The following is a 12225-nucleotide window of genomic DNA, read 5'->3' on the forward strand; positions in this document are numbered from 1 at the left end:
CCCAACACCTAGGATGAGGTCGAAGGAAGCTCCTGAAGACAAGGCGTGAAGGATGGGGAGATATTCGAGGGATGCAAGGCTGATGGAGGAGGCTAGAAGGCTAGTTCGAGATTGGTAAGGTGTGGCCAAATGCTAGGCATGAAAACCCAACAGGTCACGGTTGACCGGAAGTTGGGTTTGGGACTTTGGATTTGAGTTTGAGTCAAGTTTAGAGTGGTCAATCAATCAGACGATCGATTGAACAGGGTCCAAATCGATCGATCGATCGATTTGGACTGTGCTGCGATTGTGGGAAGGCCCAATCGATCGGTCGATCGATTGGGATGCGAAATCGCGAGCACAGAGACTTTCCCAATCGATCGGGCGATCGATTGGGAGCTGTCAATCGATAATTCCCAATCGATCAGTCGATCGATTGGGAAGCAGAAGCTCTCTCGCGGATGCGAGAGCACAGAAGGGTTCTGAATCGATCGGGCGATCGATTCAGGAAGTCCCAATCGATCGGTCGATCGATTGGGAAGTGACTATTGCGCAGGATGCAGATGATGGACGACTGCGATGGAGCAGTGCTGACGTGGCAATCGATTGTGGATGAATTCGATCAATTGAGAGCACTGTTAAAGCCTGGGCGGAGCGTTTTCTCCGCAAATCTTTGCGATTTCTTTCCTGCGAGCTTATAGCGATTTTCAGCGACTTTCTCCGATCTTCACCACCAGTTCTTGAAGGCTCTTGGGAGTGTTCTCTCAAGGTTTAAGAAGCAACAATAAGCAACAAGTAAGCAAGAAGAAGTAGTGTTTTCATTTGTATCTTGTACTCTCTTCTTGTATTTTTGTTTGTGTTGTTGTGTGAGTTTGTACGAGGCTTCTCCGCCTCCGGCTGCGACCGAGGAGGAGTGTTTCATAGTGGAGTGTGTCGTGTGTGGATCCTTGGATTAGTCACCTCTTCTTGAGGTGGATACCAAGTAAACCCTAGGTGTTAACATTGTGAGTGTTTGTCTTCGAGTATTTCGCTGCATAACAACAAGACGAAGCAAACCGACGCAAGCGCGACGAAACGCTATTCCCCCCCCCCCCCCCCCCCCCCCCTAGCGGGCACATCGGTCCCAACACTAGGGACGATTGCACCAATAATCTCCCAATAGGGGGTAGAGTTATCAAACGAGTCGGTTTGTCAAAAACTCATCATCTGATGGGCCTAGGCGAGCTGGCCCACCAATCTGGCGAGCTGGGAAATTTCCAACTCAATCCAAGGTGGATTACTGGTTAGACGGGTCAGCCATGAGCCAATAAAAAAAATAAAAAATGTTAGAATTTTTAAGTTTGAATTGTAGATTAAGCAAGTTATCTCACAACTCCATTGAGTTTTCTATTTTAGTTTTAAGTTTTTTATTTTATTTTTCTTCTCAATCTATGAGCCAACCTGAGCTTGTCTGGCTTTGTAACTAGTGTGGGTTGACTCATTTATGCTGACTTTTAAATGTGTTGATAAATTTTTAATCTAATTAGTTTAAATTATCTTATGGGGTGAGCCAACCTGACGTATTCAATTCAAATTGACGGCTCTAGATGAGGGTACCTTTTTTGCAAAAATAAAGTGTGGAACAGTGGGAAATGTTGAAACCTAGGGGTAAGTTTTAGGATAAAAATTAAAAAGGCATCCAACATTTGCATTTTTACCATATGGGTGTCCTATTTCCAATTAAAATCATTTGGCTTTAACTATCCAAAATACCCTTGCATTATATGATCACTCGGTCATATAGAAGTTACCATGTAGTTTTTACAGCATGTAGAAGTTAGTTGCTGGCTTTTACAATAATAATTTTATATCATTTTGATTTTACTTTTTTGGATGATAACTTCATTAAAATAATATTTCAACAAGTAAAATAACAGATGGGGAGTCCATGACTATACTTATTACATTTCAAATGAATATTATTTGATCACAATTGATCGTATTGAAACTAGCATGTAGTTTCTACACCATGTAGAAGCCAGTAGTTAGCTTCTGCTACAGTGATTTTATATCATTTTGATTTGATTTCTCTGAGTGATAATTTGATTAAAACAATATTTCAACGAGTAAAACAATTGATGAGGACTCCATAATACTCATTATATTTCAAATAAATATTATCCTATCACGATCGATCGTGTTGAAGCTAGTTGTTGACTTCTACAATAGTAATTTTATATTATTTTGATTTTATTTCTTTGAGTGGTAACTTAATTAAAATAATATGTCAATGAGTAAACAATCGACGTGGACTCTATGACATTCATTATATTTCAAATGAATATTATATAATCATGATCTGTCAGGTAAAAATTAACATATAACTTTTATATATATTGTAGAAGCCAGCATGTAATTTCTACACAACTGAGTGATCAGATGTTCCAAGAATATTTAGGCAGCTCATATGAAATGGAATGCTTATTTAATTTTAAATATTTAGGCAGTTCATATGAAATGGGATGCCTATTTAATTTTAATTGAAAATGAGGCGTCCATCTAGCAATTCTATAAATGATGCCCTTTTGAGTTTTAGCTGTACCATATAATCTAGTTGCATTTATGATATAATTTTTAAATGAAGCACGAGGATGTTGAGATTTTTGACCGTCTATTGTGAGCGTTTTTTAATTTATTTTGATGAAAAATTTCATGAGATGTCACTTTTAAGATTAATCAATGAGATTAATTAAATTTATTGTTTATGATATAATTTTATAACACCTATATAAAATTGATAGTGCCTATAATAGAATTTAATAACGCATTAACACCTAAAATATAATATGATAATAACACCTAAGATACAATTTGATAGCGAGTATAATATAATTTGATATTATGTAAAATACAAATTGGTAACACACACCAATAATATATTTGATCGATAATGAATATATATCAACTCTAACTTTCTGCCACAATTCTTCAATCCATGATATCCATGGCATACTCAAGAACTAGTCAGGTCCTCCTCTCAGGTCAATTGATTGCTATCTTCACTGCTATATTTTTAATATTTTACTGTACTAACAAGTCATCTGGATCTCTAGTTACCCAATATAAGTATAACTTGGATATCTAACTAACTAAAGATCGAGTGGTAGATGTAGAGATTCATTTTCGATAAGTTATGTTTTTGTGAAAAAAATTTCCTTCCATTTTATAATCATTAATTTGATAATTGACTATAAATTAATCTTATAATTTATTTTTTTATATAATTTAAAGATGGATTACGAGAAACGTCTAGCATTAGTCTAATCATCTTTTACCTAACTTAAAATTTAATCGCCCTAAATATTCAATGATTCTTTTAATATTAATATCACATTACTCTTTTGTATGTTATACATCGATATAGGAGAAAGTTTTAAAATTTTAGCATTCATTAATGTATTCAATTATTTTATGAGGCAAAAATAAAAGAAACGTGTCCCTTATTTTATTATCAGGAAAAGAATATTAAAAGAGCAATAGAAAATGTTAAAAGGATATTTATTTATTTTTATTTTTTCAATATTTTTATTCTAATATTATTATAATAGTAGTTTTGGTCAACATTACTTTAATATTAGTCTAAAAAAAATTTAATATTGATTAAAATATTTTAATATCGGTTAAAACTACGTACTCTAATTTAATTAAAACTGCTCTACCTACTTATTCAATATTATTATAGCACTTTTATCAAAATTTATAATAGTTTTTGGCTAAAGTTGATATAACTACTTAGGTGGGAAAAAAATAATTAGGTCATTGACATTGTTTTTTTTTAAAAAAGAATTTTTACCCTTTTTCATATGGACTTTGGACCAACAAACATTAGGACTTGGGGCTAACAAATATTCGAACTTCGATAAAAAAACAATGATGGTTTAAATTTTTTTAACAAATTAAAATATTAATTAAAAAATTATTTAAAATTTAATTTTCTCACTTTTCAGATGTAAAATTATTAATTAAATTTTTATATTTAAATTTTAATAACCTAATTCAGATAATTATAAGTTTTATGATATTAAATAACATATTATTATTAGATATAATAATACATCTCAAGAAGATAATAACGGTACAATTCACTTAGCTTAGCTTAGCCAAAAAATAAGTGTATTTAGAATTATTTTAAAATAAATAAAAATGAAAGTATGTTTAATTACTTAAATGAAAGAGGGAGAGAACAATCCTTACAAGAAGATAATGAAATTGGACAACAATAGAAAAAATCTTGCTCCTGTGTTCAACTCATTATAATCCGTGAAGCACAAAAAATAAATAAAAATAAATACATGTACAAAATGATAAAACTCAGTACAATATGTAGAAAATAAAGATTTAAGACTAAATCAACCATTATCATTTATTAAGAACTAAATGAGAGTCTTTTTAGGCACAGAGTAAAAGAAAAAAATAAACCATATTTTTCATCACCTAAATTAGAATGATTATAAATGATAAAATGGAGACAAAAGGGGAAATTAAACAATTTATTACTATAAATATATTTAAATAAAAACTAAACTTAATGTCTATCAAGAAAGTAAAATAATAGAGGTTTATCATTCGTTATTGCTCAACAATAATAAAATCTTTTATTTCGATCAGACACAATACAGATGAATGCATTAACATTTGAATTTAATCAAACAAAGAGCGTGGTAGCACACATGATAGTATTAGGTGTCGTTTCTCTTCCTTAATCTCATCGAACGAGAGAAGCACCAAGAGGAGGAGTTGAAAAAGGTGAAGAGGAGAAATTTAAAAAAAGTAATATTTTTATTTTGCATTGTATGGATAAAATAAAAAAAAAATCTAATTCATATTCTTATTAATCAAAGGAGAAAGTGTCACCAATGAAAGATAAACATAATAAAGGAAGACTAGAATTGAAAGATATTGAAGAGGAATAGATTATATCTTATAAAAAATCATACATAATTAAAAGTAAATTTAAAATATTAAAAAGGAGCTTTTTATGACTCTATCCATTGGAATAGTAATGTGATCTCTTAGGAAGCTTTGATAGAGAATAAGTTCATGCAAATTTTTAATCATGTGAGCTCTATTTTTTTCCATTCTTTAAAAAAATATACATAAAAATATATTAAAAATAATGACCCTATTTTTAGAGAAAGAGATCGTGTAAATATTTTATCATGTGGACCCTATTTTTTTTTATTCTCTTAAAAAAAATATAAGAATATATTTAATATATTAAATATAATGGACCCCAATAAAAATTTGAGCCCTAAGTATATGCGTTAATGGACTATGCCTAAAGTCAATCTTGCTCAAACTATTGGTGATATTAGATCGCCATATATGTTAAAATTTACTCGTGCTTTCAGATTTATCTAGTATGCAAATTAGGGAGAACATCACTCACCTCTAACATTAATCTGATGACCGAGGTATTTAAATTATCAAAAAAAAAATATAATTAATAATTATGAGTTAAGCAACATTATCGTTTTGCAAACTAAACCACATTGGATTTACCTTGGGCACAAACCATGTAGGTTTTGCTTGACGTTTGCTAATGACAAAAAGGCACCAAAAATGAGTTAAAGGCTGTGTACTTTTTTTAAACTTAAGTGGAAACTATACCTCCAAGAGAGGCAAGCATTAGTTGGTGTTGTGAATAAAAATGTGATTAGTTCCTTGCTCATTATAGACGAGGATCAAAGACAGATTTAAGAGTGGTTTTCTTTTATACCTAAGTGGATAACTTGAGAAAGCAATGGTTCAACCTTCTCCCCCTTGGAGAAGGAGGCCTCATGAGATTAAAGGTCACTTGTTTTGTAGTCATGATAGATGATGACAAAAAGTCCATGAGTCTAGGTCATCTACTTTTATCGTTTTGTAGAAATGATAGAAAAGTGTTTACTCAACCCTCTTCCCTCTTATTGATGGACACGCATCTGATCTCCAATATCGCTGATTAAGATCGATTCCATTAAAAATTTTTCCATCACTCGCCATCGAAGTAAACAAGGAAGCAGAGGGGCATATTCTTAATTAGGGTAAAATAATATATGTTTTTTTGCTAAATGGAACGCCCATTGTTTATTTGGAAAGAAGAAAAAAAAAATAGAGATAGTCTCACCCCAAGAATTATAATAAATATATGCGCAGCCGTAAAAACATTCCTCCTTCCTCTTTCCTCATTCCTCATTCATCGCACGGCCGATCCATCCCCCGCTCCATCCGCTGATGGAAACGGCAGCAGCCACGTTTGGAGGCGGAGGCGGACTGGGCTACGCCGACTCTGTCGACTCCTCACCTCGCTCCCGCGCCGGCGACCAGTGGGACGACTCCCCTCTCCCTGCCACGGGCCGCCTACGTCTGATGTGCAGCTTCGGCGGTCGCATCTTCCCCCGCCCCACCGACAAAGCCCTATGCTACCTCGGCGGAGAGACCCGCATGGTCGTCGTCGACCGCCACTCTTCCCTCGCTGAACTCTCCGCCAAGCTCTCCCGGACCCTTACCGGCGGTCGCTCCTTCACCCTCAAGTACCAGCTCCCTAACGAGGACTTGGACTCTCTCATCTCCGTCTCCACCGACGAAGACCTCGAGAATATGATCGAGGAGTACGACCGCGTTCTCTCCGCCGTATCCGTCTGTCCCGGCGGTGGCTCTACCCGCTCCTCCCGCTTGAGGCTGTTCTTATTTCCTTCTAAGCCGGACACGTCGCCGACGTCCTCGATCGGTTCTTTGCTTGATGACTCCAAGTCGGAGACTTGGTTCGTGGATGCGCTCAATAGCGCCATGGCCGGAATGGGAATTGACGGGATCCCTCGCGGCATGTCCACCGAATCTGCCTCCGTTAACTGCCTTCTAGGGCTTGAGGACGATTTTTCCGCTCACTCGCACGGCGGCGGTACTGCAATCGCCTCCTCAGGGCTCGGAGCGGGCGCTTCCCAGTCGGAACGCCCAGAGCAGCTCGTCCTCCTCCGCCCGGACTCATCTGGCAAGCTCGCCCGCCAGGGCCAGGACGTCCACTCTGTGCCAGACTCACCGATGCTCGACACGACTTCCTCGTTTGGATCCGCCTCCTCCGTTCCGTCGCTTTCCAACCTCCCGCCTATCCGCGTCCGCACTGATGACCGCCCTTCCGATCCGCGGATCGCCGGGCTCGATGAGAACTTCACCCACATGAACTTATCTTCAGCCCCCACAGCCGGCAGCGGCGAGCAAAGGCTGGATGACGATTTCAAGGAGCCCTCGGGCGTTAGCGTTACCCAGCCCCAAGCTCCACCGCCGATCCCCCTCTCTGGTTCATCCACATCCATCATGCCCATCGCCCCCTCCGAACACCCTAGCAGATCTTTCTCCTCTGACGACGAGAAGCCGGTACTGCAGCCTCCAAAACCAACCCAGATCGAAGCTTTCACCCCTGACTTGGGTTCTACTAGGTATTGATCGTTTCTCAATCAAGCCAACACTTTTTTGGAGGTTTATAAAAGAAATTTTCTCTTTTTCAGATCGATGTACCCAAATGCAACCTCTGATCCAATTCGAAAACTCCCAGTCCCATCTGATCCCAGCTATCGCATCCCTGTTTCTGCCACAGATGCTGCAGGCTACCAACTGCAATTGCCGGAGCAATTTCAAGATCAACAGCACCATCCCCAGCTTCTTCAGCAACAGCAGCAGCAGCTGCAGCATCAACAACAACAGCAGCTGCAGCATCAACAACAACAACAGTATATCCCAGTAAATTCTTATTACATCCAACACCCTTCCACCGGTGGTATGATCCCTGTCCCTCCTTACTTTCATGTTGGAACCCAAACGTTCCAGCAACCGCCACAAGCTCACCGCCACAGCCCCCAGGTTCCCATGTATGTCTACCCCGTTCGTGCAAATCCATCATACAACTTGGGGGGAGTGCAACCTGATCTGGGTGGTGCCATTCCTCAAGTCGCCGTAGATCAAGGCCACCCATACACCTTAGGAATGGGGTATGTGGTGCAGCAGCACCATCTTTCCCAGTCCCCGGCGACAATAGCTAATTATGGATATCAATTTGCTGTTACTGATAATACTGGCCCTCAGATGTACTACTCTCAGGCCACTCTATCAACTGCTCCTCAGGGTCAACCTGTGAACTCAGTGGCTCCAGCTGATTCAAAGTTAGCCAGAGCATCATGAACTTGATCAGTGAGCTCCAGCCAAAGCTGAAGAAGGAAAAAAAGAGAGGAGATTTTGCTGGGTGTGTGGTGAATTATAGAACAAACTCCTATGCTTAGATAGTATATTATTACTTATGTGTTCTGTTAATTTAGCTATATAATTTGATCAGTGTGTTCTTGTTGGGGTTCAAACGCTATAGGAATAAGTGCAGGATTTAGAATGGGTTGTCGTTCTAAGGTTATCTATGTCATGAGACCATATAGAGTACATAAGGGAGTCTAGAGTTACAATAAACCATATATAATCTTTTGTTATTCTTATCTATCAGACATAGAAATAGTTGAATCCTTGTTTTATGATGATCTTGTTTTTCAGTTGGTGATCTTGCACTTTTTCTGAATTTTAATTGCATCATATCCTTGTGCATTAAGTTGTGCGTGCAAATTTATAGTCTATAGTTGTGTTAGTATAAACAAGTTTATCTGTGTTCTGTGTTGTTTTTTTTTCCCACTTGAATTGTATGATCTTCATTGTTTGTGCAATCCATGTCACCAGGAGCAGCTTAGTAAGTTGGCGGTCATGTTCTCTACTAGAAATTCTTCCTAGTTTTATTTCTTTTGATTGGATCTTGTTGTGTCATATTCTCCATTAGAATTGTGCTACTATACCTACTCACAATCTATGTTCATGGTGGGCCTCCGGAAAAGAGGAGCATCACTGGTTCATGTAGTCTTTTGCTTGTCTTTGTTCACTTTTGAAATGAAACTAGGTTGGTGTCTACTATCATCATCACTTGAACTGGAAGCTGACTTCGATTCCTCAGTGTGGTGATGCTGCAGGTCCATTAACCATTATATTTACATATAGATAAACTTGTACAGAGGTAGCAGCAGAGGCGTTTGGAGTCAGCAGCAGTACCATTCCAACCTGGAGTGCAGTGACTTATTGACTGAGTGAGTGAACGAGGGAGCGCAGAGCTCGCGTCCCAGGAGTTTGTATTTTTATGGTGCAGAACAAAAGAGTGAGTTGGCTTGCAGCGCTCGGCGGTATGATTCGGTGTGAGATGTTCGCCCTTGAACAGAGTCAGTGCCAGGGCCAGGGCCTCATGAGCTGGGAGCAGCATATTTGACGTTGTCTCCACCGCAAGTCCGCAACGCAACCATGCTCAGTGTCAGCACATGCCGAAGCAAAGTCATTCCTCTAAACACAATACCAGTGGTAAAAGGTGAAACGCTCTCTCGGCGTTCCGTTCATTTATCCTAGATCATATGAGGAAGATAAATTATAATAATTAAAAAAGTAAGTAAAATGAGGAAAAATTCTTGATATCAATATGGAAAAGATAAATTATAATAATTAAAAAAAGTAAGTAAAATGAGATTTACACTCTACTAATAGAGGTAAAAGATGAATACGTTCACTTCCAGTGTCTTCGTCAATTCATCCCAGGATCAATACGGAGAAGATAAATCACGGACGGTTATTAGCTTTTGGAATACTGACTAGCATATAAGGGAGGTATTTACCTTAGCTTTGTCGAGATTCGAACCCCAGACCTCATGGTGACAACACCTCATGCGCTAGCCACTAGATCCATCCGAGAGGACTACACTCCACCAATCATTCGACCTCATGTGGCAAATTTTTGATTGCCCGTCGACTTCGTCTAGGTAAGTATGAGATGTTTTTCGTCCCCTCAGGATGGTCTAGTGGCTAGCGCATAAGGTGTTATAATCATAAGGTCTGGAGTTCGAATATCGATAAAATTGAGATAAATGTCTCCCTTATTTGTTAGTCATTATTCTAAAGATTAATAATCGTTCATGATTTACCTCTTTTATATTGACCTTCAAATGAATTGATAAAAATACCGGTGACAAATATATTCAACTTTTTACCATCAAGTGACTAATTTTTATTCACTGACTATCTCAAATTTGCCCGTGAGAGCCTCTCTCTAAATTCAATACTCTATTTTCTAAACCCAATACTTAATTTGATGGGATGGGGGTAGGAGCAACTACAACGGCACCAGCCACTGACTATTAGATACCTGTATGACTTTAAAGGTTTAGTTTATTTGTTTTTAAATTTGACTAGAGGATGATTAGCTTCTCTCAAACACATTCATTATATAGGATGAATTTAGGGTAGGATTAGATTAGTAAGGATCGGGATGGATCTTTAGGATTTGGGACCTTAGAAAAAAAAAAATCATAAGATGATCCAGTTTAAAGATAACAAAGCGGCTCTAATAAAAAAATATATAGAAGTGTTGTAACATAGAATCATACTGATTCTACCCATCGTATGCAATCCTACTGATTCTGTTCTAATTTCATCATAAAAGATGATTCTAAATGATCCTGAAGCAATTAGGTACTTGCGGATATCCTAGTATTTAGATTGGGATTCTAAACACACCTTTATTTCGTGCCTCTCACTTTCTTTTTCTGCCTAAAGTAAAATATTGTGTTAAATCTTTTGTTTGAACCTCTTTGTCCTCGTCACTTCCTCATCTCCGCATCCATTGTCGCAAAGTCCTCTTGATTTCTTGTCGGCAATAATGGCATTTATGTTTGCATTCGCCCATTCTTAAAGTGGTGGTAGTGTTCTTCTCAAACACAATTCAAAGTTGTTCGCTTAGTCTCATTGGTGTACGTACGTAATTAGTCTGTTGGGTTATTGGTGCAGTAGTTGCACCATTTTTTGTTTGAAAATGTCCATCCATGCTAATGTTTGTTCTAACAACAATTAAATGGTCATTGAGGAGATTCTTTAAAAAAACAAAAATTGCTGGAATTGATCCAGAATGGCCATCAAGAATGTTTTGTAATCCCCAAAGTAACTTTCAAGGATACTTTTCCAAATCTCCTTGATAGCCATTTAGAAGTCAATTTCAAAAGGCGTTTGCAAAAAAAAACTATAGATAGAGAAGAGAAGCTAAGGTGTAGTAGTCATGCTTACTTCTCTTATCTAAAACAACCATATCTACTTGATGATCATTTTTGAAAGAAAACGGGTATTAAATTTCATGTCAAATTAAGATCAAAATCACCATGAAAGATATTTATGACTGTCAAGTCTTCATAACGATTATTTTTTTTTTACTAGAAAAAGACATATTTTAATTAGAAAAAGGCATGATCCTATCCGAAAACGAAGAAGATGTTTGACTGGGAAAATAATTCTGATATTGACTGTGTGAAGATTCTGACTCAGCAAAGAGCGACTCTAAGTGTTCCTACAAGTCACAAGGAGCATTAGTGACAGGGTCAGGGAAGGGGTCCCCGGTGCAAGCACTTCGACGCTTAAGTCGAGTCGAGTAGATAAACAGTAAGATGGGCAATGGCTGTGAGTGTGTAAAATTACGTAGCCTTATATACTTGTACCGAAAGACGGAGACCCCCTTTTATAGTTTTACTGTTTGTTTATGCATGAATCTAAAAGTGCTTCCAAAAAAGGGCATGCTTTGACTCTTTTCCCAAAATGGATGCATAATCTCTACGTTTGGCAGGCTGGAAACTTCTGATGTATAATTTACATACAGAATATCCTCTGTCCTCCGTGACACTAAATGCCAAAAAAGAATATGAGGTCGTTGGATTGAAGGACCACAATATGGTGGCAAAAGGTGAATACGCTCGCCCCCAGTACCTTCGCCAATCCGTCCCAGGGTCAACAATGAGGAGTTAAATCATGGGCAGCTACTAGTCTTTGGAATACTTACTAGCACATAAGGGAGGCATTTATCTCGGCTTTACCGAGATTCGAACTCTAGACCTCATGGTGGCAACACCTCATGCGCTAGCCACTAGACCATCCCGAGAGGATCCACAATATGCTCACCTGGAAAAGGACCCACAATATGCTCACCTAGCGAGTCAATTGAGTCCTTCGTAAAGCCTGATCGGCTATTGCTTGCCAGAACCATGGGGTCGGATTTGGGGGATGTTTGTTGGGGATTCCTCCTCTGCTCAGCATTTCAGTTTGACCACAAAATTTGACCATACCAAGTATTTGTTGGTGCCGGAAGCATCCGACGATCAAACCCGTGTTTTGATAACG

General features: G+C 38.1%; 1 protein-coding gene across 1 annotated transcript; it reads left to right on the plus strand.

The window, feature by feature from the left end:
• The first annotated feature begins 6163 nt into the window (after window positions 1-6163).
• On the plus strand, window positions 6164-8516 carry LOC121997258 (mediator of RNA polymerase II transcription subunit 25-like). The gene is made up of 2 exons (XM_042551581.1): window positions 6164-7436; window positions 7506-8516. The coding sequence occupies exons 1-2, from the start codon at window positions 6235-6237 to the stop codon at window positions 8173-8175; spliced, it is 1872 nt and encodes a 623-aa protein (XP_042407515.1). The 5' UTR covers window positions 6164-6234; the 3' UTR covers window positions 8176-8516.
• The last annotated feature ends 3709 nt before the right edge of the window (window positions 8517-12225 follow it).

The sequence above is a fragment of the Zingiber officinale genome, chromosome 6A, assembly GCF_018446385.1.
Source record: "Zingiber officinale cultivar Zhangliang chromosome 6A, Zo_v1.1, whole genome shotgun sequence".
In the NCBI taxonomy this organism is placed as follows: Eukaryota; Viridiplantae; Streptophyta; class Magnoliopsida; order Zingiberales; family Zingiberaceae; genus Zingiber; species Zingiber officinale.

Bases quoted from the DNA above. Each gene is read 5' to 3' on its own strand.
- LOC121997258 (XM_042551581.1), top strand. From the start codon at position 6,235: ATGGAAACGGCAGCAGCCACGTTTGGAGGCGGAGGCGGACTGGGCTAC. The intron at 7,437-7,505 runs GTATTGATCGTT...TCTCTTTTTCAG, and splicing joins CCTGACTTGGGTTCTACTAG to ATCGATGTACCCAAATGCAA.